The sequence below is a fragment of the Hermetia illucens genome, chromosome 2, assembly GCF_905115235.1.
Source record: "Hermetia illucens chromosome 2, iHerIll2.2.curated.20191125, whole genome shotgun sequence".
Taxonomy (NCBI): Eukaryota; Metazoa; Arthropoda; class Insecta; order Diptera; family Stratiomyidae; genus Hermetia; species Hermetia illucens.
This window is the reverse complement of record NC_051850.1, coordinates 175,808,406-175,834,300: the sequence shown is the minus strand read 5'-3', so window position 1 is coordinate 175,834,300 and position 25,895 is coordinate 175,808,406. Positions and strand designations below refer to the sequence as shown.

Sequence of the window (25,895 nt, the reverse complement as noted above, 5' to 3'; positions counted from 1 at the left end):
AGTGTCTTTACACTTCTAGCGTGCGATACGCTCTCTGATCCAAGAATTAACGTCTTTGTTCATTTGCGACCAGAAATACTTGTTAGGGACGTGTAATCTACGAAAGACTTCCTTACGAAAAGTGGCTGGAAAATATAGCCTAGGTTCCATCTCGGAGGTCTCGCAGTAGATTGAAGAAGGTTAGCTGAAGATAGGCAACTCCTAGAATTTCTGTTTGGAATTCGACTGCATCAGATTTTGGATCACAGCCATTACCGGAAAGTCAACTGGGGCTAGGACGTTGATCACTAAAATCTGCGGCAAAGTTGTATGCCCGAAGTAAACTGGCTAATGAAGGTGATGTGCCGAAGTTGGCCAGGGGACGCTTCATCGGGCTTTTGCGATAAGGTAGAAGTGAGAGGCTTCTGGTCCGTGAACCGTACCTTTAAGGGAAAATGGAAGTGTTAGATGTCCAGATTTGCGGCTATTAAGGTCGAGATTGTAAGCGCTGTAATTCCTCTTATTCAGCGGGTACTGTCTTTTTTGAGGCATCGGTGAACACGGCTAGAGGTGCATCCTGTTGATAGGATGCCAAAAGTGTACCAGCTGCTGCTTGATGATTTCAAATGCTTAGAAGGCTTCTGGAGACCACATAACGTCTCACGATTCAGTGGTTTTGGGACCAAACAGGAAGGTGTTAAATAAGGCTTGGTAGGAAACTACGGAAGTAGTTTGCCATGTCCAAGGTCTTTTGCCGTCTTAGACAGCAAAACGCTCGCGATCGCTTGTATCTTGTCTGGGTAGGAGTATACCTAGCCTGGCCTAGAAATTTCATTGGACTCGGTGATGAAGACAACCAGACCATCATCCAAGTAGACGAATCAGAAGCTCAAATTTCGTAGGACAGAGTGGATTAATCTCTGGTTTTCGCGGCATTGTACAGTCCAAAAGTCATCCGTAGGAACTCGAAGAGTATAACACGTTTTCAAATTGTTGCTCGGAAAATGCGAAAGGTGTTCAAATTGTGGTCTTTGGAATAACTTGGGAAATACAGGGATTTAGTATAATCAAGGTCGAGGAAACACGACAGTTTCCTAGACAGTGTGCAAACTCTTGGTTGAAAAGAATGGGGTACCAATCCAGAATCATCTGAGCATTCAAGCACCGGTAATCGCCACAGGGTCTCCATTCATCATTAGGCTTGAACATGTAGGAGATGGCCAATATCTATTGAAAGGTTTGGATATACCCTGCTTAAGGAGTTGGTCAAACGCACAACAACGAGCTTCTGCGCTGATTGGAGAAGTTTGGAGAGATGTTGGTGCTGAATATCTGGGAGATACTACTTTTGGTAGTGATCTTGCGGAATTTTTGGAAGAATGCAGGAGTTGGCGATGGTCTCAAAAATAATTGAAAGAGGGTTCGAGTAGGTTGAAAATTTTCCTGACGACCTTAGGGAGGTTGTGGGGTCTATTTGGCACCTATGCTGCATATTCACTAGCAGCCCATAGTGACAAGGGAAGTCTGCGCCTAATATGAGAAAGCTGATGTCCGCTAAACTTAAGCGCCTGTAGCCATAAGTATTTATAAGCGGGGAGTTTTCTGCGGCTAGTTTTAATTTCGGTCGAATTAACTTATTGGGTATGGCGAAGGGGAGGATCTAAACCTCCGTGCCTCTGTCTACAGGAAAGTGAGAACAACCATTCGTCCTTGCATTTTCATTTCCGCGACTCGAATCGGGTTCAATTGTCGATAAACCACAGTGGCCCCATCAACGTCCACTACCAGACCTTATTAAAGAGTTCCTGGGCCGCGTAGCTTCGTTCAATCCGTGATGGAGATCTGCGCATAAACACCACAACAATGCCCTGGCCTCTAAAAGCGACTGATAGGAAAGGAAGTCGTACTGCACATCTTATTCTCATAGAGAACCACAATTGGCAAAGTGGACCCCCTTGATTTGCCGTCAAATATGCTTTTTCACAAAAGGATAACTTGACGGCCATTGAAGACGTGAAATATTGGGTTTACGCGCTGGATATGATCTGAGCAATTTGCATGGTTTTTGTTGACAGTCGACGATCGTCAAAAAATCCCCTAATTTTTTTTGCTTAAATATCATTTTTTCGGAGGAGCGGAAATCAAAGCAGGGCTGCGATCGTTGATTTTATCTTTGTTTTTTTTTTAGTTTTAGAAATAAAGGAGGAAGGATATAAGAGGAAAACGTCAAAGAAGAAGTTTAAATTAGGGATTACCCGACAGAGATATAATCAATAATAAAATGAGGAGAAAAGGGAGGAGGTAAATTATTAAACGGAAACCAAGTAAGAGCGAAAGGTCATGGTGCGCCTCAATCATAGTTCCATACCTCGATCGCTGCTTCATACGCCCAGTCCAGCCTTTGTCGTATTACTCTCTATTTTGAGTCATCTACGTATTTCTCCGAATTTTTATTAAGATTTCAGATGTGAGCGCACCCTGAAACGCCAGATAAAGACCGCATGAAGCTTCTGTACTTGCCGTGTGAGGGGCTAAGGTGTCCGCAAAAACACTCCCTCATCTGTGACTCAGCACAGAAGCGTGTAGGCACGTGTTGACATATATAGCTACGCTTAGATACTGGTGGACATGCACTTTCAAATTTGGCCACTTTCCTTTGATTTTTAAAATAGCTCTGTCCTCATGGTTGGTCCTCGAATGATCATTCTAGTCATCTCCACGTTAACGTTCGCTAGAGCCCGCATACATCCAATAGACACGATGTGATCAATGGTTGGTTGGAGTTTGTAATTAGTAAGCAGTAACCCAAGCCTCCAATGATATGTTATCATCTATCGCAGCAAGGGATTTTCGAAAGTTTGCTCTGGAACTGAGTTAAGTTCATTATCATAGGGGTCCCTTCTTTATATGGAAACTCTATCAAAGTTCTACTAAGAGAAAAAATTCCATAGTTTTAAACCTACCCAAAACTTCCTAGAAGGATACCGAGGATATTTGTATTAGTTTCCGTTTATTTCGCAAACGTCGCAAACGGTGGCATGAGAAAAGGCAGTGTTCCCCTGTCTTGCATTGCTCAATATAATATCCTGTCTGTAACGCTGAAGCGCTCTATGCAATCTACCTAGAGAAAACGGACATTTTACTTACTGGGGAGTAGTAAAAACACCAACCCCAATGAGCACGGAGATAGCATCATCGAGATTTTGGATAACAAAGTCATGTTCTCTTTCGTTAGAAAGGAATCGACTAGCTAAAGCGAAAACTTGGTGGTCAAGGCTGGTCATCACTACTTGACTAATAGCAGCTCATATATTAATCAGAATTTTTGGAAAAGTGGGAATAGAAGTGGTTACATTACGAGTATTCAAAAACTATGTAATGTAGCCAAGAGCGTGATACAAAACTATGCAACCCTCGGAATTACCTAGCCCAGTGGTTCGCGCTGAATGAACAGGGATCAACACCAGCAACACCGAGAAACTTGGGCTCATTTTGGAAAACGAAGTCATAGTCTCCTTCGGTGGACCATGATATAAAGATACCGACTCGCCAAAACAAAAACTTCGAGCTCGACAACTCTCCTTTGTCATCACCACTTAACCGACAGCAGCCGACATGGCAATCATATAAGGCGATTTTGTCAAGAACTGTGACACTACTAAATTGCTGTATCGTGATTCGATGAGGTGATGGATGAGATATTAAATCTGTTTTGGGTCTCCGTCTTGGTTCACTAAGAACCCGTCCCCTCGCTTTTTTTCTTCGTTTTTGGCAGGGTAGTATGCTAGCCAGCACTCTGCGTGTATGGTTGAAGTGGCGCTCTACAGCAGATGTTCTTTCTGGATGACGCGTTAATGAACATCACACATCGAAATTCCACTGCTGCGTCGCTTATGATTTTGCCCTTTTGGTTTCGAGTAACGGCCTGCTATCGAAGACAATGAACGATGCCTCGCGGTAATAGTGATGAATGTGTTGTGTTAAAATAATGCTGTATTATCACGTCCAAAGTGAGAATATCCATGATCTATACGGGGTTGGACCAATCGTGGAAGAAATTCGAGGAGGGCGTTGTTGCCGGAATTTATACATAAGTGAACTGCAACGAACTTATCCTTATCCTCTCTACCTATCCACGAGTTGTTTGCTTACAAATACTTGGATTACTACTTGTTCACTGTCTGACCTTCTGGCAAAAATTCATGATGCACAATACTGTCGTGATCTATGAAGTCTGTGAATACCGCATTTTTTTTCGGCTCTGGATTTAATGATGTCGATGATGTTTGTGACGTTTCATGAATAATGAGTTTGGTTCAGCCATGGGAAACCGGTCTTCGTCTCGCAAAATTTTATACAAACTCGTTGTTGCAAATCCAATACAATTTTTAAAACTTTTTTTTTGCCAAAAAGAGGTACTTATTACGGCGTGACTTTTGCTACTCTGGCGTTGAAATTTTGAGGGAATATCAGTAACACATATGAAAACCTAGCACAAAAAATGGAACTTAAATCGGATCAGTAGGGACGCCACAGTGTATAACTCTGGGAGCTTTTTGATCGAGGTGATATACCCTGCTAGGATTGCGTGAACACTTACTTATATATCTTAGGTATGTATGCCTTTATTTGCCACCTGAAAAGAGATTCCAGGACACCTCGTATGTAGATCTGTCTGCCAAGATGTCCAGTCTCGCGTCGGACAAGATCCGCTGTAGTTCTAAAGCATCTGATCTACTGAACTGACAAATAAAGAACTTGAATGTATATGTTGTGTATCCCTGGATTTACTGGGGATTATAAATGACTGTGATGATTGCTAGCTTGGAATGGCTTGAAAGACTATCTGAGCTGACTATTACCAGCCACGATGGTAGAGAAAATGTGGTGATTTTCGACTGTCAGTCCGGAAAGGTATGCTAGATCCTTTGACGCTTTGCTCCTCCTCAAATCATGCCGTTTTGCAACCCAGAGCATTTTCCGGAAATTGGTCAGTAGTAAACCTAGAAAACCCGGTTGCATAACCATTGAAAAACGCCAAGGAAAAATGATAAAACGGAGTGAATTAAGAAGAAGAATTTTACCTAGGAGGTTTTCGGACTGGAAGATCAACCATTGATCAGCTATTTACAGTCAAACAGGTGCTAGAAAAATGCTGGGAATTCAACATTAATGTCCATCAAATATTCGTGGACTCCAAGCAGGCATATGACAGTATTCATCGAAATGTACTGTACAAAAGTAATGCTTGACTTAGGAATTCCAATAAAACTGGTAAGCCTTACCAGAATGACAATGTCCCTCACAACGGCACAGATCGTTTGGTGTTGTATTTTTAGTTGTCCCACGGTGTCCCGGTAAGCAATATCAGAGAGAGCTAAGTTCCCTGGTTTGGTTTAAGATATCCATACGTGAAGACGAAGCATGGCTAGGCTCTGGGCCTATGTATGCCAGCTGTCACTCGGTCGTATAGGCAATTTGCCCTTTATAGCTGAGACTCCTTGTATATGTTGTAGTTTGACCGGCAGCAGCTAACATGCCCCGTCCCCTCGCCTTTTCTTTCGTTTTTGGCACGGTCGTATGCTAGGCAGGACTCTGCGTAGATGGTTGAAGTGGCGCTCTACAGTAGATGTTCTTTCTGGATGACGCATTAATGAACATCTCACATCGGAATTCCACTGCTGCCTCGCTTATGATTTTGCCCCTATGGTTTCGGGTAACGGCCTGCTATCAAAGACAATGAACGATGCCTCGCAGTAATAGTGACGAATGTGTTGTGTTGAAGTAGTGCTGTATTATCGCCGTCTCAAGTGAGAATATCCATGATCTTGCACTAATCGTGGAAGAGGAGGGCGTTGTTGTCGGAATTTATACTTAAGTGAACTGCAACGAACTTATCCTTATCCAGTCTACCTATCCACGTATATGTTGTATATGTTGTAGTTTTGTTTTTGTCGAAAGTGGTATTATCGTTATAATGTGTGTAGTTTCCACTTATTTGTTTCGAGAACTTTGTTGTGCAGGACAATTCATTATGCTTCGTTTGGGTGTGAGTAGTGGGATGTTGGTAGGGCGAAAAACAAATAAAAACAACAATTCGACTGGTATTTGTATAGTTTAACTCTTGATTTCTTAATAAAGTCTATGGAATCCTCAATGTGGTTTTTGCTTCCATTTTTAAGCAACCTGTTTACAAAATTGAAAGCTTTGCTCCAACTATAATTCTTCCTGAAAGCGGCAAAGATTTGACATGAGAAGAATATGTGATCAACGGTCTCTAGAACTCTGCAGTTGTGACATAAGTCATTGCTTAGATTTTTTTTCTTTTTTGGGAGTAGGGTAGGTGAATGGGTTTACGCACAGAGTGTTGGACTCCCGCAACAGCACGCTGGCGGACTACCAACTGAACACCTCCCTGTCATCAGAGAACTAGCCTGGACCCGTTTGACACATTACTTCGGGCTAGCCCTCCCGCTCTCCCGGCTTTGGGAGCCTTCAAGTCAGGGAATTCCTTTCACCAACGGGAGGGGAGGGGAGGAAGGGAGTTGTTAGTTCAGGGAACCCCTTATCGTCCGATCCCTCTGCCGGTCGAGTTCAATCTTCTTCATAGTAAGAAGAGCCCGAAACATAATGCGCAATACGATTCCAGCTGCCAGCGCTCTTCAGCATCTCTCTGACAATAATGTCTGGAGAGAGCTCCCCTGTGTCTGCATAAAGCTGCTGGCGGAGGCCGTCCCACCTCTCGCAAGAGAAAAAGGCGTGTTCAGCGTCATCCGCCACTCTATTGCAGAACACACAATCAGGAGATCGCGCCTTCCCAACCCTGTGCAGGTAAGACTGAAAACCTCCATGCCCACTTAGAAGTTGGGTAAGGAAGTAATCAATCTCACCGTGCTTTCTGTTCAACCATGGATCTAATTTGTCGATGAGCCGCGCAGTCCACTTGCCCCTTGGCTCATTTTGCCAAGAGAGTTGCAACTCGGTAAGGGTGCGTTGACGTTCTTCACGGGCAACCACTTCTCTTAAGTTTTCGCCCTTACGACGATAGATAGCTTTGCGCTCCTTGGCAAAGAGGACAACGGGGATCACCCCCGCAATCACCATCACAGCCGGTTCGGAGATGGTGCGATAAGCAGACGCCACTCGCAAAGCTCCCCGCCTCTGCACTTGAGCGAGGCGTTTACGATGCACCTCCTTGTCAAGGGCATCAGCCCATACCTCCGCACCATAGAGAAGGACGGACTGCGTTGCTCCCATGAGACGACGTCTCCTAGTTGATATAGGGCCCCCGACATTTGCCATTAGCCGACTCAAGGCCGCGACTCCTGCTGCAGCCCTGTCCGCGGCTGCTTTGATTTGCTCGAAGAAGCTCATCTTCGAGTCGAGCATTAAACCAAGGTATTTAATCGCTGGTTTTGACTCTATAGTCAACTCGCCGATCGATATGGGACGCAAGGTCGGGATTCTCCTTCTGGTCAGGATGACTACTTCGGTTTTTTCCAGCGCAAGGTTGAAAACGTGAGCAGTCATCCATCCGCTTACCCGTGGCATCAATATGCCAAGTTTGCTTTGCGCCTGTTCAACAGTGCGTCCGGCAACAAGTGCCGCAACGTCGTGTGCATAACCGACCAGGCGCGACTCTTCGAGCATATCGAGTCTCATCAGACTATCGTAGGAAGCGTTCCAGAGGTCCGGCCCTAGGATGGATCCCTGCGCTACTCCCGACGTGATTTCCATCCTCCTCTGGCCCTCTAGCGTCTCATAGAACAGGGAGCGGTCTTTCAGATAATCCCTCAATATCCGCAAGAGATAGCTTGGCACGTGGAAGGAGTTCTCTAGTGTGCCTAGCATATCTGTCCATCTTACGGAATTGAAGGCATTTCTGACATCAAGCGTTATGAGGAGCACTATCCGTCGAGATCGGCGGCAGTGTGCTCTGGCTCGATTAAACGCATCTACGAGCTCCATAACAGCATCCACTGTAGATTTCCCTGTTCTAAACCCGAACTGCCTTGCGGATAAGTCCCCGGCAACACGGATCGCTTCAGCGAGTCTATCCCTGATGAGCTTCTCGAGCACTTTTCCGGCTGTGTCAAGCATACACAGCGGTCGGTATACAGACGGGAGCTCCGGGTCTCTTTTACCCTTACTGATCAACGCGAGTCTGGCCACTTTCCAGCGACAAGGAAAAATGCCCTCCTTCAAGCACGCGTTGAACGCTTCGAGCAGCAATTCTGGCCGTTGGCGGAACACCAGTTTGTAAACTTCCGCCGGGATGCCATCAGGACCTACCGCCTTCCTGTTTTTCATAGTGAGAACCGCTTCTTCGAGTTCTCCCATTGTGAAAAGGGGGCAATCCACGACGCTTTCCGCGCTATTTACATCAACCCGTACAGGGTGTCTGGGGAACAATGCCCGCACAATGCGGTCCATCTGATCGGTGCTCAATATGCAGGGCTTCCGCAGAGCCCCGATTTTCCGAGTGACAAGCATATAGCCAAGTCCCCACGGGTCATCATTCACTTCATTAACAAGATTTTGCCAGCCGCGAGCTTTGCTTTTATTTATAGCGCTGCGGAATCTCCTTTTCCTCTATATTGTATCTTTATGGCACATGCCTCCTCGTTGGCGTACAAACGTTGTGCCAAACGGCGGAGCTTATGACACTCCTTCCGTAGGTCGGCAATTTCCGCCGTTCACCAGTACATAGAAGGCTTGTCGCGCCTGGGGTCTCTCCGGGGCATGGAAGCTTCACACGCCGTCGTTATCAAATTCATCACTGAATTTACGACGGTGTCAGCTGCGACACCACCACCCCCCGGAGTGCCCCCCAGCGCGGCCCTACCTGCTCCAGGAGCTTCGACGAACCTTCCGATGTTCACCCTCGCGACATTCCACACGCAGGGGGAACGTCGTGTTGGTTCTCGTCGGCAAGCAGCGTCAAACACTTCGAACGCAATGTACTGATGATCACTTGCCGAGAAGTCTTCTAGGACTCGCCACCCGTCCACCGATGATGCCAGAGATTTCGACGCAAAAGTGATGTCAGGAATGCTTCCTTCACAACCTGGGCGCCGAAACGTTGGCGTGGATCCGGTGTTTAAAATTACGAGCCCGGTTCTCGCCGCCATTTCCAGATTACCAATTTTATAGAAAAGGTTTGGAGTATACATGACCCAAATAGAGTCTGTTGAGGGTCTTGAGGAGCTATTTGCGAATCAATGAATTTGATAGTTTCACAGGCATTGTGGAAGAGAAGCTAGCAAAACTCCTGCCTTTTCGTTTGGAGATTTCGTGATACTCGTAACTGCCAGTGCTCGTTGATCCTGTTTTGAACGTGCCATGTTATATAATTCTCAGCAAGTGTGGTTGTTAGTTGGGACCCACTATAGATGACCCCTCTAGCGGCATAGTGCACCATCCTTTTTAAGTGAATTCCATTTTTTCCCGGAACCTATATGACTTTTATCTTTTGGATGTTGGAACTCTCAATTTCGCTGACGATCTCCCATATGATTGGATGGTTGGTCTTTTGGTTTTAAAGCAGTGTACAGGCTTTTCGAGAGTCCTTTATAATGACTACTTTCTCCTGAACTCGTATCTTTGGCCAGCAGTGTGGTCTGCTTGTTACCTATGAGTTCCGCAGACAGGCCCATCATCGCTCTCATACTATAACCTACCTTTATACGGGGAGATGCTGAGACCTAGCACACCACAGAGCATGGATAACATGGAAAGGTGCTGATTTGGTTAGCCCCAGGCACCTTTTGAGCTGGGTGGCAACTACAGAATCTACTTTATTGTCTAGATCATCTAGGATGATCCAACAGTGGAAGTGGCAGCGTAATCGCTTTTTTAGGTTTGAGACCCCAGGAGAACCCCGTAGAGAAATTGACAATTCATGCCGCTCTTGTTGCTTTTCCGATCATATTGGTGGTGTGACTTTTGATTGACAAAGAAGCAGTTATTGTTCTACTCAGAAAAGTGATTTCCATATTTTGCCTAAGCAGGGTTCCATTGACCAAAATGTGATATGGTGCAATTCTGCTTTTTTTGAGAGTGATTACGCTGAACTTGTCAAGATTAACTGGTAAGCTAAGCGCACCACATTCGCCAAGGAAGCAGAAGTATGATAATTTCTAACTGCTGAACACCCACGTGTAGATGTCAGCTGGGATTTTATTCGTTCCCATACTATTGCTGATGTCCAATGCAACAGCCCTCACTATTTGCTCTTGACTGTTAGTGATGGACACCTGAAACAGAAACTCATTTACGCACGATATGGCTGATCTACTTTTTCTGTAGGCGTAGCAGTGTTCTGAGAGAGTACCCTCAGTTTCCATAAATAATGTGAGTCTCGCCTTCACCATGGCATTCAAAATGTCTGCAAACACGTTAATTAGAGAAAGTAGTTTATTATGTCCGAGGGATCTTTGTCTTTCTTAGGAACCGGTGCAATTCTTATGTTCTCCCATTGCAGAGGTGGTTGGTGTTGAGTAGGTGAACTCTACGTACGATGATCTTCCGTAATCTAATCGAAGCCTAACAATCTATATCATCCTGATATTTACTCGAAGTTGGTTTAAGTATTTTACTATATTTACTTGAAACCCACCGCCTTAACTGCATCTTAGGAGCAGAATACAAACCATGTAAGACACTATCTTAGAAAGTTTGGTGCAACACCTAATATCAGTAACGAAGTTGCAGTTAAGGCAATAGAATTGTCGCAATCCAATATGAATGAAAACCGGCTCTCGTCCTTTCCCTAAAGTTCCTTATGGAAAAAAATGCGCTAACTCTTTAATTTCTGATTTGATCCTTCTTTTTCTTGCTCACGGAAAATCCTTTGACTTCCGTATCACTTTAAACTTCCTTCGTAACATTAGAATCTCGACATCATTCAACAACCATTTCGGCAACAGAGTCTTCCGGCATTATTTCTTGGCTCAAATTTACGCTTGTTTGCCAAATGCTGATTAAAAGGACCCAATTAGTTTTCATTATTTTTAGTGGAAGGAAAAAGGTTGAAGGATTTCGATCCCACTTTCATGTCCTCAATCAAATTCCCTGCCATGGAAACGGAAATGCGGTACCGCTGAAAGTGATCCTAAATTCAAAAGCTATTCAAAACTTTCTCCAAAGTTCCCAATTCCTTGAAGTTAGTCCTTAAAGCGATGCTTACTTGAGTGAAACCTTCGAAACACACTTTCCAGGAATTTCTAATCGATTCCACTTAATCCTGAAACATAACCATGTCGATGTTTGGCTTTTATTAAAATTTCACATAGAAAAAAAGTTTGCCCAAGTGTTTTAGAATGTTAAGTTGTGAAAATATCCTTTTGAAGATTAGAACCCGCAGGAGAGTATCGTTTGGGAGTTTGGGAGTTAACCTGGAAAGTTTTTATGGAATTCGAGAGCAAGTTATCGAAATATTTTGAGAATGTTTCCAAAGTTTTCGAATGTTTGAGGAGTGAAGGTAGTCACTTGCAGGTTTGGGGATTATGGGGATTAGTTGGGGGATCTGTTTACGATAAAATGTTTATCGAGAGATTTAATTTCAGTTGATTTAAATATTGGTTGCGGCCTTTGAATTTCACTGATCCTTTTTGACGCTCTCAAACGTGATTCTGTTCGGTATATCAGAATAGCGCAAATTGAATTTTCTGTATCTTTATGTCATTCATTTCATGCTTCCGCGGACTTTTCAGATGAATAATATATTGCACCTTGTTCCAGATATTTTATCTTTGAAATTTGAGGAATATTCATATAGAATAACGTTGACCGCAATCTTTTTAAAAAGGTCTTTTTGTTGGAAAAAATATCCTTTTTCTGGCTCCATCAATTCTGTGAATTCGCTCCTCCTCCTCGTCCTCTCTATTCATCATCCTAAACGACGAAAATTTGTTTAAAAGTGCATACAAAGTTGACCTAGAAAGTATTTCTCTTTGCAAAGGACAATTTGGAACAAAAAGATTGAAATCGAATTCAAAAATATGTCCATTTGCGGTGTGGTCTTAGCATCTACCTGTACCCGGTAAAACGGAAGAAAGGGAAGCTGGTAATGTGGATGCAACTGGACTCCGCAAACCTTGGAGGGCTTCTAGCCGACGACAACGAAAGGACCTGCAAAAGAAGGCGAAGTTTCTTGGGAAATGAGGACATGATGGTGGTGATATCCAGAAAAATTGGACGTAAGAATGCGGAACTTTCGGCGGAAGGTGAGAACAAGCTTGTAACCCCGGTGAGATTCACACTGAATGCAGCAGACTTTTCAGTTAGCGGCAGTTTTCATATTAGAGTGCGCTTATGCCTACAAACATAACAGCTAGCCAAATCAACCTGCAGCATTGCCAAGCTTCTTCCTATCTACTCACAACAAAGCTGGCAAAGTTGCAAGACTGTCCTTATATATTTCTGGTCCGGGAGCCAAGGGTTCATTTTACCAGAATCTGTGATATTAGATCAGTCAAGGGGACTAGGATCTTCTTCGATGAAAGATTCTGGAGACCGAGGGCCTGCATTCTGATGTCAAAATTGTTAGAGGCAACCATGCTGAGACAATTCTGTTCCCAGGACCTTGTTGCGGTCAACTTACAATGCCAGGTTAATGGTAAAAGGTGAAACATTATAGTTGCCTCTGCCTACTTACCCTATGATTCTTTGTGCCCTCCGCCGACGCAAGAACTAAGGGATCTGGTAGTTTATGCAGGTATTCAGAATCAAGTGGCCTTTATCTTTTAATAGGTTGTGATGCGAATGCTCAGCATATTTGTTGGGGCAGTAGCAAATGCAATCCTACAGGAGAGAAGCTGTTTGATTTTATCAGTTCAGCTGGTCTGATGACAGCAAACGTAGGGTGCGCCCCTACGGGCGTGGGGCCAAGAAGAAGGGAAGTAATTGACCTAACAATCTGCACTTCAAAGTTGTTAGAGTTGATTATACACTGGTGAGTGCTAGACGAGGTCTCACTGTCCGATCACCGATACCTGGAATTCAATCTATTGCGGGCGAACAGTCTGCAGTAGAAAGACGGAAACCTAGGAAAACGGGTTGGACAAAGTTCAATGAACTTCTTGGCAATAAAGTACAGTTCCCTAGGCGACTAAGGGCTCCTTTGGCGCTGGAAGATCAATTGAAAACTCTGAGCTACACACTTTTAGAGTGCAATGAAGAGACTTCTCCTATTTCCCGAGGCCAAAGCGGTAAAACGGTTCCTTGGTGGAACCGGGAACTGCAAAAACTCGGAAAATCAACCAGGCGACTTCTGAACTGGGCTTGCAAAAGTAATACCAACGAAGACAGGTTAAATTTCAGGAACTCACATCGTGAATATAAGAGGCTCGTTAGAGGCTCCTTTAGAGCGTACTGTGAGGAACTGGAAGGCGGAAGAGAGACTTCAAGGCTGTGCAGAGTCCTCAAAAGGGATGAGTCGGCCAAGCTGGACTCTCTTAGAAAACCCGACGGTACTTTCACAAGCTCCAGACAGGATTCAGTACAAACCCTCTTGAAAGTACACGACCCAGGAGAACGGGTGAAAGAAATGGCAGGAGGAAAGTTGACGGTTCTTGCATCAACACGCAAGTGCCGCAAAGAGAACTGGAACACTGCGAAAGCGGTTGTTACCTATGAAAAGGTGAAAGCTGAAATACTGTCCTTTGAACATTTCAAGGCACCTGGCATGAATAGCATCTATCCGGCAATGCTAAAGGAGGGTATGGAGCATTTAGAGCGAAGTCTAAGAAATATTTTTCGAGAGTTTCTTGCTCTGGGCTACGTGCCTTCCTCTTGGCAAAAGGTTAAGGTAGTCTTCGTACCGAAACCTGGGAAAGGTGACTATTCAAATCCAAAGAACTTCAGACAGATCAGCTTGTCTTCATTCTTGCTGAAAGGTTTGGAGAGACTGGTGGAGCGTCATATTCGTGGAAACGCACTTAGGTCACACCCACTTAGTGAAAACCAACATGCTTGCCAACGTGGAAAGTCCTGTGAGTCTGCTCTTCATTCTTTGGTCACAAAGATAGAGGATGCAACTTTGAATGGTGAGTGCGCGATGGAGGTGTTGGTGGAAATTGAAGGCACTTTTGACTGTGCGCCTTTTCCAAAACTTTGTGATGCCGTCAGAGCGCATGGTGTTGATGATGCTTTAATTAAGTGAAGCCATGCTATGCTAACGCAGAGATTGCTGTGCGCTGAGGTGGGTGTCCATCGCTATCTGACTGCAGAACCAACGAAAGGTTGCCCCAAGGAGGTGTGCTTTCGCCACTTCTGTGGAGTATCGATCAAGCTTATGTTGATGACGTGGCTGTGCTTGCTGTTGATCGGGCTCTTGGAACGGTCTGTAGGGATATACCACGTGCCGTTGATTTGATAGACAGCTGGCGCCTCGGACATGGTCTTTCAGTTAATCCAAATAAAACCACAATGGTACTATTCACAAAAAGGGGAAAACTGAATGGGCTTTGCCTCCCTGAGATAAGAAGAAGTGAAATATCTGGGAGTCACTCTAGTTAAGAAACTTCTTTGGCACAAACATGTAGAGGTAAAGATGAAGCGAGCTCTCACTGCTTATGGGCTGTGCAGACGGATCTTTGTCTCGACATGGGGACTTAGGCCTCATGTGGTAATGTGGATATACGTTGTCATTAGGCTGAGGTTCGTATATCCATCCTTCGTGTGGTTGGTTAAGGTGAGACAAAAAAGTTTTCACCGTAAACTAGCTGCACTGCAAAGAACTGTGTGTCTGGGTATCACTGGTGCTAGAGCACGACATTCGGCGCAGCTCTGAATGCACTACTCAGTTTACAGCCCCTGGATATATTGATTCAAAGCACTTCAATGAGAGCAGCTCATAGACTATTCGATTAGATCTATGGGGAAACAACGGATGTGGGAGGCACAGAGCATTGGAAGAGTTACTGGGAGTACTGAATCCAGTTCTTACAATGCCTTCCGATTCTCGTGTCCCAATACATCTGTTTGGTAGAAGATATGAAGTTACCTTGAAGCGTAGAGAGAACTGGGAAGTCCCAGAGGAATGCGTGACGGGATTTACGGACGTCTTCTACATCGATGGCTCAAAAATAGAAGAGAGTTTTGGAGCCGGAGTCTACCTCTCGAATAAAAACGACAAGTGGGCTTTTCCTTTGGGACAATATGCAACGGTTTTTCAAGCCGAAGTTTATGCGATCCTGAGGGCGGCAATTCGGGTGATTGACAAGCGGTTGAAAGGCAGGCTCCTCGCAATCTGCAGCGATAGCCAGGCTGCATTGAGGGCGTTGAGTAGTCCTTTGATCACCTCGAAAATCGTTCAGGAATGCAGAAACCGTTTGAACTCTATCTTTAGATTCGATACGGTGGTGCTACTCTGGGTACCTGGTCACTGTGGCGTAGAGGGAAATGAAATTTCGGATGCTTTAGCGAAAGAAGGGTCAATCTCCCTTATGCCGGGATCGGAACCAGCAATTGGAGTATCAGTAGCATTGACTAAGTCCGTTTTCAACAACAAACTTCCCACAATGACGGGTGACAGAGTCTAAATGCTGCTCGACACACCAAACTTTTCCTGCCAGAACCGAAGTTTATCCTGTCGAAAAGCAGGAGGACTTGCAGGAGTATTGTGGGCATTCTGACAGGCCATAATTCATTAGCTGGGCATATGTTCAGAATAGGAATTATAATACGTGTCCCTCCTGTAATGAGGAAGCGGAATCCACGGAGCATTTTCTATGTGAAAGCCTCGCCTATGGACACATCAGGCATCAGGTCTTTGGTGCCGATGTTCTTCAGTTGCGATGGGTAGCACCGCATGAATTAATGGAAATCCTGCGATAACGAGTCCGGAATATTGTGAGTGCCCAGAAGCTGTACACACACACACATATCCTCACTATTTGTCACCCTAAACCACGAAGATTTGGTTAAAAGTGCATACAAAGTTGACCTAGAAAGTATTTCTATTTGCAAAGGACAATTTGGAACAAAAAGATTGAAATCGAATTCAAAAAGATGTCCATCTGCAGTGTGGTCTTGGCGTCTGTTGATGTGGTCCCTTACCTAACTTTGAGAGTGGAAGACGGAAAACTTTCAAAGGAAAATAGATCTATTTTGGAAAAGATTGAATATCCTTAATACTCTTGGGGGTCAATTTTCAAAGTTTCAAAGTTGTCATGTTGTTTCACACCAAACTTCGCTAAGAAACCTGAAGACCTTCCAAGTTTCTTGGACTTACAACAGATTAATATGGTTGAACTTCTTCTTCTCAAATTGCACGGTATATTCTCAGATATACAAGTATCTCACATAACGAGCTAAAAATCACCTGATATCTTTTCGCTCCGCATTAGGAAGCATCCAAATCAACAATTCTGATTTCTATTTGGCTACTATTCCGGCCTCAGGTTTTGGCACTATCCTGTGCAATGTGTGCTTGACACGACTTTCTGGCAGGATAATCATTCTTTATAATGTCAGATTGATGGAGACTAATGGTCAAAAATACACCTCACACATCCTTAATTCTACGCGTTCGCGCTAGATACAAGAACATTTGTCCTGGAAACGATTGATGCTTTCTCGAAGAGAGATGAAAACAATGTAGTGAGTGGATAAGGGTGAAACATTTATTGGTCTTATTGTCAGGATTGTGTTTTCACGTAGATTGTTGTAGTGTTTTATTTTTTGGTCCTGATTAATGGGAAGATGTCCAGGTTAAAGCAGGATGTGTAGATTGACTTTCTCAATGGGATTTGCAGAGTTTGTCTGATAATTCACTTTGGATGAGGTGGAAATGTTGTTTTTTCCGGACTTTAGTTTAGGATAATGTGAAAGAAACCAGCATGTGGTTCCCTTATTAAAGCCAATTTTTAGAATAGTGGCTTAAGCAATGGTCATGGAGGTTTTGGTACCGCAGGGTGCAGGCGTCGCTAATAGGAACTGTCCGCTGCTTGCTCTGAATGTATCAACAATACTTTCTTGACCTTCCTATGAATCAGGTACCCTTGGACCTATTAATTAGTATTCGAAAATGGCAACGGATAGGTTACACATTGAAGGAGGGTGACAATTTCATTGCTAGTTTTGTCAACCATGGTAAATAGGCTTTCAGCAACCTCAAATAAACAGATGTATGATGGTATCAGGTTTCTATGGCTAGGAGGGGGAGACCCCAAGTATAGGGAGCCTATCTACTGGTGGATCCTACTTAAAAGCTGAATGCTTGAAGAGCAACAACAGAATGACAGATCCACAGAGGAACGAGGAACCTCGAAGTTAAAACTGGTAGACCAGTGAAAGTTTCATGCGAAAAAAAAGCGGTTGTATTTATCAGCAAAGTAGCTTCTTATGATTATTCCTGAGAGGCAAACCTTCGAATGGAGCACCATCATATAGGCCAATATTCTCACTAAGCGCAGTGGGAAAATTGCTGAAGCTAATCCTAGGAAGCACCGACCTATTAAAATATCGACAGGCCGGTAAGGTCTAGCGTCAACGCAATCATCTTGCCAGAAATATCACCAAAGAAGTCGGAAGAAGTGACAATGCCAGAATGTATTGCACAGTCATTATCCTTGATGTAAAAGGTGCCTTCAATTCAGCTAGCTGAGATCAATGGGAGCTTATGCATTCCCCAAATACACTGCCTTATAAGGAATAGTGAAACATTATTTCACTAATGGCAAACTATATAACAGCACTAATGAGGATACTGTCAGCTATAGCATAATCATCGGAGGGGGGTTCAATGGTAGATCTTTACTGTGAAATATCCAGGTATGAGGGCGTGATCTGCTTGAAATTCACCGGGTGGGGATGCGAACGACATGTCGATTTTCACTCACAAACAAACAAGAAGGATATAGAGTAGATAACTAACAAAACTATCGAAATTACCAGAAAGTGGTCAGAGACAGCGGGTTGGACCTAGCGGGCCATGAGGCAGAGGCAGTGCTTATGTATATTCTGAAACCACTTACATTTAAAAGCTACTTCTTGGCGGTGAACGAAAAGACAGGAGAGACATTCGCTAGGCTATCGGGTATCATGCCAAAGCAACTAAGAAGACTACTATTATCTACGGCGGTTACCGTGATGTTGTGAAACACAATATCTCTCTGGGCAAAAACAGGAGAGAGGATGTTTCACCCAAGATTCACAACGGTATACTGCCCTGATCACCTAGATTTGTAGGCGCTACAGTTACGTCACCGGGCTTAACGTGAGTACCTGTCTCGTGGACTTAATCCCACAGTCTTCTTAAGACATGGATTGATTTTGTGAAGACAATCAGAGCCCCGCAGCAGCAAGCTACGACGGTACCAGTCTATATGGAGTGCATGGCTCAACATGCGTACTGGTAGATGCAAGACCTACCAAAATCTCTACCGAACTAAGGAGTGCGGCACCCATGTTGAGACGCCACATCACGCTGAGACCCGAAGGTCTTTGTTGGCTTGATCGCAACGACAACCCTCATGAAGCTCTCACTAAGGGGCCAACCGCAAACAACCGAGCTGAACGCATATACAACAGGAGTTCACCTGAAGTATGTGAATTCAGGGGCTATCCCATAGTACTAGTATACCTGTGGTAAGGTTTCGTAACAATTGCCACTTCAGATGAGTCCCCGTGCAGACTCGGATCTGATCGCCCTAATTAGGCCTTTGGAGCATTCGCCTACCGCATCACGGCCAGCAAGCCAATACGATACAGCGTCTCCCGGTGCCACCATTATGGAGGTTTTCCTCGGCCATTTGGTTTTGGTTCAGCCGACAGGGTTGCCGCCCCGTCTTCCTTCCCGCCATCTATGAGCACCTGTAGACGCTATATGAGGACATCGGAAGACGCAGCTTATGCTGTGCCCAACGCTTGTACGAAGTTAGAGAAAGATATCAACAGTTTCGCGAGGACGGTCTCCTTTGAAGGAAAGGATTCGGAAAGTGATGCAAGGAAAGGAAGGTGGGCATATCGGCTAACACCAAAAATGAGTTGTGGTTCATGTGCAACCATAGTGAAATAAATTATCGCATCCCCCAATTTATTACGGGACACGGCCATTACAGGGGCTATTTACAATATTTAGGACGTGACAACAGGCTTTCTTGTGAAACGTGTGTGGATACCTCGGAGAATCCAGAAGTTTAGGATAGAGAAAAAACAGATTAAAAGCTAGTCCCAGAAATACTACAGTGGAAGAAAGTGTGAATAAAGCCGAAAAATTGTGCAACCTGAGAAAGGTAGTAAGCGGGGAAGACTGTGTGGCGCTCTCACCTGACTTGCAAAGCTTTTAAGTTTTTAGTGCGATCGGTTGCTCTGTCAAGCAATATTTGAGGACAATATTCCGTAAGGATCCACGATGGGGAAGGCTGGTTTAACACATCTGTAAAAACACAGACAGAAACAGATGAAAATCGCTTGGTGGTCCCAGCTTCCACTTCACCTTTGGCCTGAAAAACTTAGAGGCCCACCGGATAAAAGGGTGAAGAACAGCCGGTTTGTCTGCGAAAGCAATGAATGACTAACCATTTATGGAGGTTTGGTTAGACCAGGAGACCATACCAGACACTGCTTGGGATAGTGCCTTGCATATCAGGGAACGAATTGCGCATACAATTCACTAATGGGGAGACGTTATACTTTCCTTAGTAGAATGTCTAGCTGCTGATAGAGCAGTGACGTGTCTGGTCTTCAGTTGGCTATTTTGTTTAACGAGTGGTGAAGGACGTTACTTACAAGCGAAGGAAGAGGGAGCGCCTTAAATAACTCTGCGCAGAGGCGGATGGAAACCCGAGGAGAAATGCCCACAGATATATAATGACAACATTCAAAGGTCAAGCACCTCCGTAAATCGTATGTCCCGGCTTTGTCCGGAAATATTTCATTCATTATTTTCTCAGGTGAGCACAGGAGGCCTTAATACGTGGTGGTAACACTTTCAGTAACAAAGGAAGAACTGCTCAAGGTTTGAAGTAGAATGTGTTTCCCACGCGCAGGACCAGTCTACACTTCTTTGTCCGTCTTCTCTGCGTCTAGACCTTATTGTTGGGAATTAGTCTTCAAGTCGAAGGACCGCTTTTCACTCATTCCAATTACTGTCGATGTCAATGATTGCTTCCTTTCAATGGTATTCACGGCTCGATCAGGGAAAGGACGGAGCCAACAGTAGGTGCATATCAGTTTCCAGGATGTTGATTCGCATCGCTTGCAGATGAAGCTCACTCTCAGGTCGATCGTCCTATGAAGTACATTCACATTTCGGGTGAGTTTTGTGACAACCGGGAATTCAGATGAGTTCTGTGTAGGCTCGGGTCTGATTGTCCTACTAGGCCTCAGAGTATTCGCCTACTACATGATCAACAAGTCAATCTGAATACATCGTTGTTGCTGTCCTGCTTCCTCGACACTTCCGAGCCCCTATAGGAATTCCAATCGTCGTCGTTGCCTACTATCGTGGCTTTTCAACGCACTAATCTGGTTCTGCTTTGTGGAGCAGATCATGCGCCGTCGCTCTTCCCTGCGGCCACCACGTGAAGGTGATTCTAGGATTAGGCGACAACATTAATCATGGCATATAGCGTCGGCCCTAAATATTATGGTGAGGTAGTTTCTACACTTTGCTGAGAGTCTAGAATGACTTCTAGACCCTTTTGGAGTGCTACTGGAAAAGTGCCCTCGATATGTCCAGGATTTTGGAATTAGAACTTTGTTATTTCGTTGTTCTTCTTAAGAATGCTGCTTGCCTTTACATTTTGAAGGTTTATCTGAGCAATTCTATTGCAGACCATTTACTTCATTATAATTTGATTTTTTCCTTCTTCTTCGCGTCTGACATGACATTTGTTTGTGACTTGCTGCCTATGTTGAGCCTTAATACATATAAATTTCTTCGTCACTAAGTTTCCATTTTTCCTGGTTCCTGTTTTCTTCCCTTTCGGGTCCCACCATTTGGAGAATTTATTCTGAAATCTGAGTAGGGTTTTTGCCCGATGTTTCTCCAGGATCGTCCTTTTTTGTTTTTTTTTTCCTATTGTCGGCTCACGCAATGCGGGTGGCTCAAGCAGAAGTTTGGAATCCTTAGTACACCATTCTAAGGAATCCAAACTTAACGGCATATTATAGTACACTATAAGAGGCAATGTGGTCAGCATTGCGCTCCCCCGAGGTTATTACCCTGATTTGATTCAGGTATTCATTCACAGCTGAGTCGATTGGTATTCGACATCCAGTCACGATAACAAATCCCTCCAATGTTTCCTAGCATCTCCGCCACGAAATTATGGGGTCCGATAACTACAGGGACATCGTTTAACCTTTCTCTTTCATTCGTGAATCTCGGACAATGGAACATAACATGCTCCGCATCCTCGAGGTAGCGGCGCATTTGGGACAGTCTGAGGAGTCATCCAATCCGAATCGATGTAAGTACTCCCTGTATCCACCCTGTCCCATAAGGAGCTGCACTAGGTGGTAATTCAACTCTCCGGTCGACACATCTCTCAATACACGGGATCAGTGTGTAGGTCCAGTGGCTTTTTTTCGGAAGTATCCCACCGTCGTTGCCATCATCTGTACAGCTCCTTCCTAATGGCCGCGTATAGCAGAATGGATTTCACCATCCCTGCGATAGGCAGCCGGCAACTAGATTTTGGTCCTCTAATATTAAGCTTCATCCTAGAGATGAGCTAGCCTTTGTTATCTTTTCGCGCGCATAGTTAAGGGATCCCTTAAGGCTAAACTTGGCATCGATCATTATCCCCAGGTATATAATGATCGATTTTGAAACGAGCTTATGATTACCGTATAGATTGGTAATAAGGACCGCATCCGTGCTATCTTCCACCGGACTTGGTTTTAGCAGCCAACTTAACGGCTTTGTTTGGAATCCTATCCAATCCAGGAGCCTTATGGTCCCCAATTCGTCCACAGATCCCCCGTAGTCCTGGTCCTGGTGAACAATTGGAAGAAGTTTACTTTCTTCCTGTTGTAGGAAAAACATTGCGATTGTTATTATTTTGAAGAAGAGTCGCGGGCACGTCATTTAAGGTGATTTTTGTCCACGAATCTTGTTCATTACAACCTTGTAAGAGGCGCCCCACGGGTTCATGTTTGCCTCAAGGCACAACTGCTCATAGCAATTTCGCTTATTTTACCGTATAGCCTTCTTAAGGCTACTTCGAAGATCGCGGTATTCCTTCTCAGATTGCTGATGTTCTGGCTTTCATCTGGTTCTTTGTCAAAGCCTCTTCGCGCCCAGACACGATGCTTTCAACAACGATATTTCTTGGTTCCAACAGTAGTTTGGTTTCCTACTGTGGTGGAACTTGCTTCACCGCATTGTAGAGTTGTGTGCCTCAGTTGCCCGTTGACATAATTGGCTCAGTTTTTCCAGCGCCGTTCCCTTCAGGTCGTGACCTCTTTCAAAAACCGCCAGGAATATTTCTTCCTCGAAATTTCAAATAGACCACCCAGCTATCCTAGTTTTCCCAGTTCTGTTGCTCACTCGACGTCGCCTCCCCCGTTTCTGGTATCGAGAAGCGGCCTGATGGTCACTTTGGTGAAGTGTTCACTCACCCGCCATACGATGCCCCTCACCAACAAGGTACTAAGGTAAGTCAGATCGACGATCGAGCTTAGCCCTTTGCCTCGGACTTCAACGAGATTTGTGCGGTCATGACTTAGTACCCTATCCGATAATCCATCCTTTTTTGACGGTATTTTGATACTAGTCGCTCAGTGAAAGCTAGGAGAGATAGATGGCTGACTTTTTTTAAAGCGTAGGTTCCCATAGCTATTTCTTGGTATCACAATCAAGAACGCCTAACGCAGATGTAACGAAAAATAATGAAAACTTGGGGAGGCAAATGGAGAGTCAAATCAAATGCTGAACTCAGATTGACTAGCTCAAGCTCTAGACCAGTGTGTGCGGGTCGGTTCGATCTTAGTAGGTTGGGAGATCTCCGTCAATTAACCGTAAGTAGAGAGTAGTTAAAGATGTTTGCCACATACCCTTCGGAAGGTTAAAGCGATAAGCGCCATCTTGTTGTTGAAGGAACTAGGCCATTTGAAGAATGCAGAACACACTATGTCAAAGCATTCCTGACTAAAGCGGAAGGGAGTGATTTTCCTCGGGGGGCTTGCCAAATTTTCACCCCGGGTTTGGGTCTTCTTTCTCAAAGGGTCTGAAGGTGATGCAGATGTATGAAGCAGAGACAGCATATTATTTTCAAAGCATATTGGAAAGTAAGAATACAGTCAAATAAAAGGCTAGGTGAACCTGAGCTCGAATGTCAGCCATCTTAATGGTCTTTGGTACGACTGTTTTTATAGCATAAACAATTTTTATTACTGAAACCATCTCCACTATATTTCAACTAATATCTGAGTTATTTTTAAATAGTTGGTTACTTTAGATATAGTACGATTCTAGAATCTATCTTTTTCCATTTGTGAAGGGAAACCAAAACGCGTAATTCAAGCATCGGACCTGTCATTCCACAAAAGCAATGTGTATGGTACCCGGCTTGCTTTTACGCATTTCAAAAAAAGGCACAAAATCGAAAGAATGTCCAATTTCCAATCACAGTTCATTTTCATATTATTTTGATAGCCTTCAAGCTCAGATTCACATATTTCATGCCAGAGCGACCGTTAAAATTGAATTCCGCCTAAAAATACTTATATAACATCGCCATCTAGTCTGCACTGCCAAAGATTAGCTTTTTTTCTGAACAACTTTTCGATAATCCGTTCCCCATTTTAAGACGTTTTTACATAGCATCACCATCGACATCAGTTAATTTATTGAAATGAGATAAATTTTATTTCTAATCTTTTCATACCAATAAATTTCTCTTGCATAATTTATTCGAATTCGTGGAAACGAATCACTTTCGATTTTGGATATGTATATTTCTGTCGACCAAAGTACGAAGATATTTTTGATTGAAGCGTAACATTTTAATAGAATTGTAAGCAAATTACGTTCATCGTTAGATTGATTGATTCGTTGATTGATTAGGTTCCTCAAATTTTCCCCCCAACGGATAATAATAACAATTAAAGCTGAAATTTAGTATCTTTTTACCTGACTAGATTTAATAAAATTCCGGATTTAATTAAATTAAATAATTAGTCATGACTTGCTGCAATGCTAATCATTTTTACTTTTTTTTTCTTTCTTATTTCAGCCAAAAAACAAAATGGTGCTGCAATACGAGCGAATAGTTTAGGATCTGGCACACGAACGCCTCCTTTGGAACGTAAAAGTAAATTTAGTGCATTAGGACGTTTCTTCAAACCGTGGAAATGGCGGCGGAAAAAGAAAAGCGAAAAATTCGAGGCGACATCGAAATGTAAGTAGTAAAATCATTCAACTTGTATTCGCCGATATTATCGCGAGTATTTTCCTGAACTTTTACTGCTCTGTCCATATAGGAAGCTTCGTTGGTGGTCTGGGTTAACCATGTTGTGTGCTAGTGTGTTGTCCCGCTGCTCTAGGATTATCACTTCCACGATGTCAAGTTTGATGATAGTAAAAAAATAGTCTTATAGAAAATTCAGACAATGTGGATACCCTATACTCCACAAAGGGCTAGTGACCAGGAGACTTTAAGATAGATCACTTCTATCTGCTGGTCAAGAGGGGCTTAATTACAGGAGATGAAGCCTAGAGGCCTATGCCTCCAACAAATATTGTGGAAAAGATGAAAGAAAGTACGGAAATCACACCAATGAGACGATTACCACCTGATGCTGCTTTCGGTCACGCTGCTCCCAGGGCAGAGGTGAGGCAGCGTCTGATGGGTTGCCTCTGCTCTGGAAGAAACTGTCAACTTTTTTAGAAAACTTGGGTGTTTAGCCCAAAAAAGGGGTTCGTGGGCCACAAGAGAGGAACTAAGTTGCTTCCCAAATGGTCCGGTGGGGCATTGGTTCTTGGCGCAAAGCACTCTATCAACAGCTGATTCTCGCTAGAAGCCAAGCAAGTAGAAAATAATCCCAATCCCTAAAACTCCAGTTAACATTAGCTACCGAAACTCCGGAAGATAGAAAAATGGTCTCGCAAACAAGGTCGAGACTAAAATCGTGGAACGTATTTGAGTCATTTTTCACTTAGGAACACCACTAAAGGAATGAGGTGTCCATAGCAATGTAAATCTCCGATAAAACTAATGCCCAAAGAGGTGCAGAATTTACCAGTTTTTTTAAAAAATAGGGTTCGCTCTACTTTGTGTGTGTAACTCAACGGAAGTTTTCGAGCAGATTGCGCTAAGCCCGCCGAGAGAGAGGGAGAGAGAGAAAGTGCGACGATCCGAAATAGAGATAATATAAAACATGATTGCCATAACCTAAATGTAGAGCAGGGAGTGCCAACCACACCATCGCCGGTTCCCCTTAATGTGTTTTGGTTCTCTGCACGATTTTCCGAGAATCTTGGGGTTCTAAACTGTTCTACGCTATGAACTTTTAGGGCGCCCCCCTCGTCGGCTGTTCTGAGATAGTGGGTTCCATTGAGATAGAGCTCACCTCTTCTCGTAGTGAACAACAAGCCCTCAGCTTCTTGCATTCATTGATCCGCCTCCATGTTTCCGTAGTAGGCCAGGTCTTATAACGTCCTTTTGGGGGTGGACGATAACTGCATCCGCACCAGGGGCGAAGACACTCGGGCGGGGTGTTTAAAGTTTGTGTCGTTTACGTGGCAAGAAAGTTTACAATTGCTGGATGACGGGGTGTTGAGCTGGCTCTGTTCAGATTATGGTACCTTTCGAGGATGATGTCAACACCCCTTTAGCTAGCTGGTCGATATGATTAGATGTTCGTATCCGGCCACTTGAAAACCAACTGACTTTGTGACAAGCTCTGTATTCGAACAGTTTGCTACCGATGGCAAGGCGTTGAAGGTAGGTAGGTATCAC

At 44.0% G+C, this 25,895-nt stretch overlaps 1 protein-coding gene across 11 annotated transcripts in view; it reads left to right on the top strand.

The window, feature by feature from the left end:
- The window catches only part of LOC119648998 (phosphatase and actin regulator 3-like), a 650,924-nt gene that overhangs the window by 212,373 nt on the left and 412,656 nt on the right, over positions 1-25,895 (top strand). For all 11 annotated transcript variants that reach the window (XM_038050940.1, XM_038050936.1, XM_038050938.1 and 8 more), the window contains one exon: positions 24,171-24,335. In XM_038050940.1, coding sequence (XP_037906868.1) covers positions 24,171-24,335 — 165 coding nt within the window. The remainder of the gene's footprint in view (positions 1-24,170; positions 24,336-25,895) is intronic.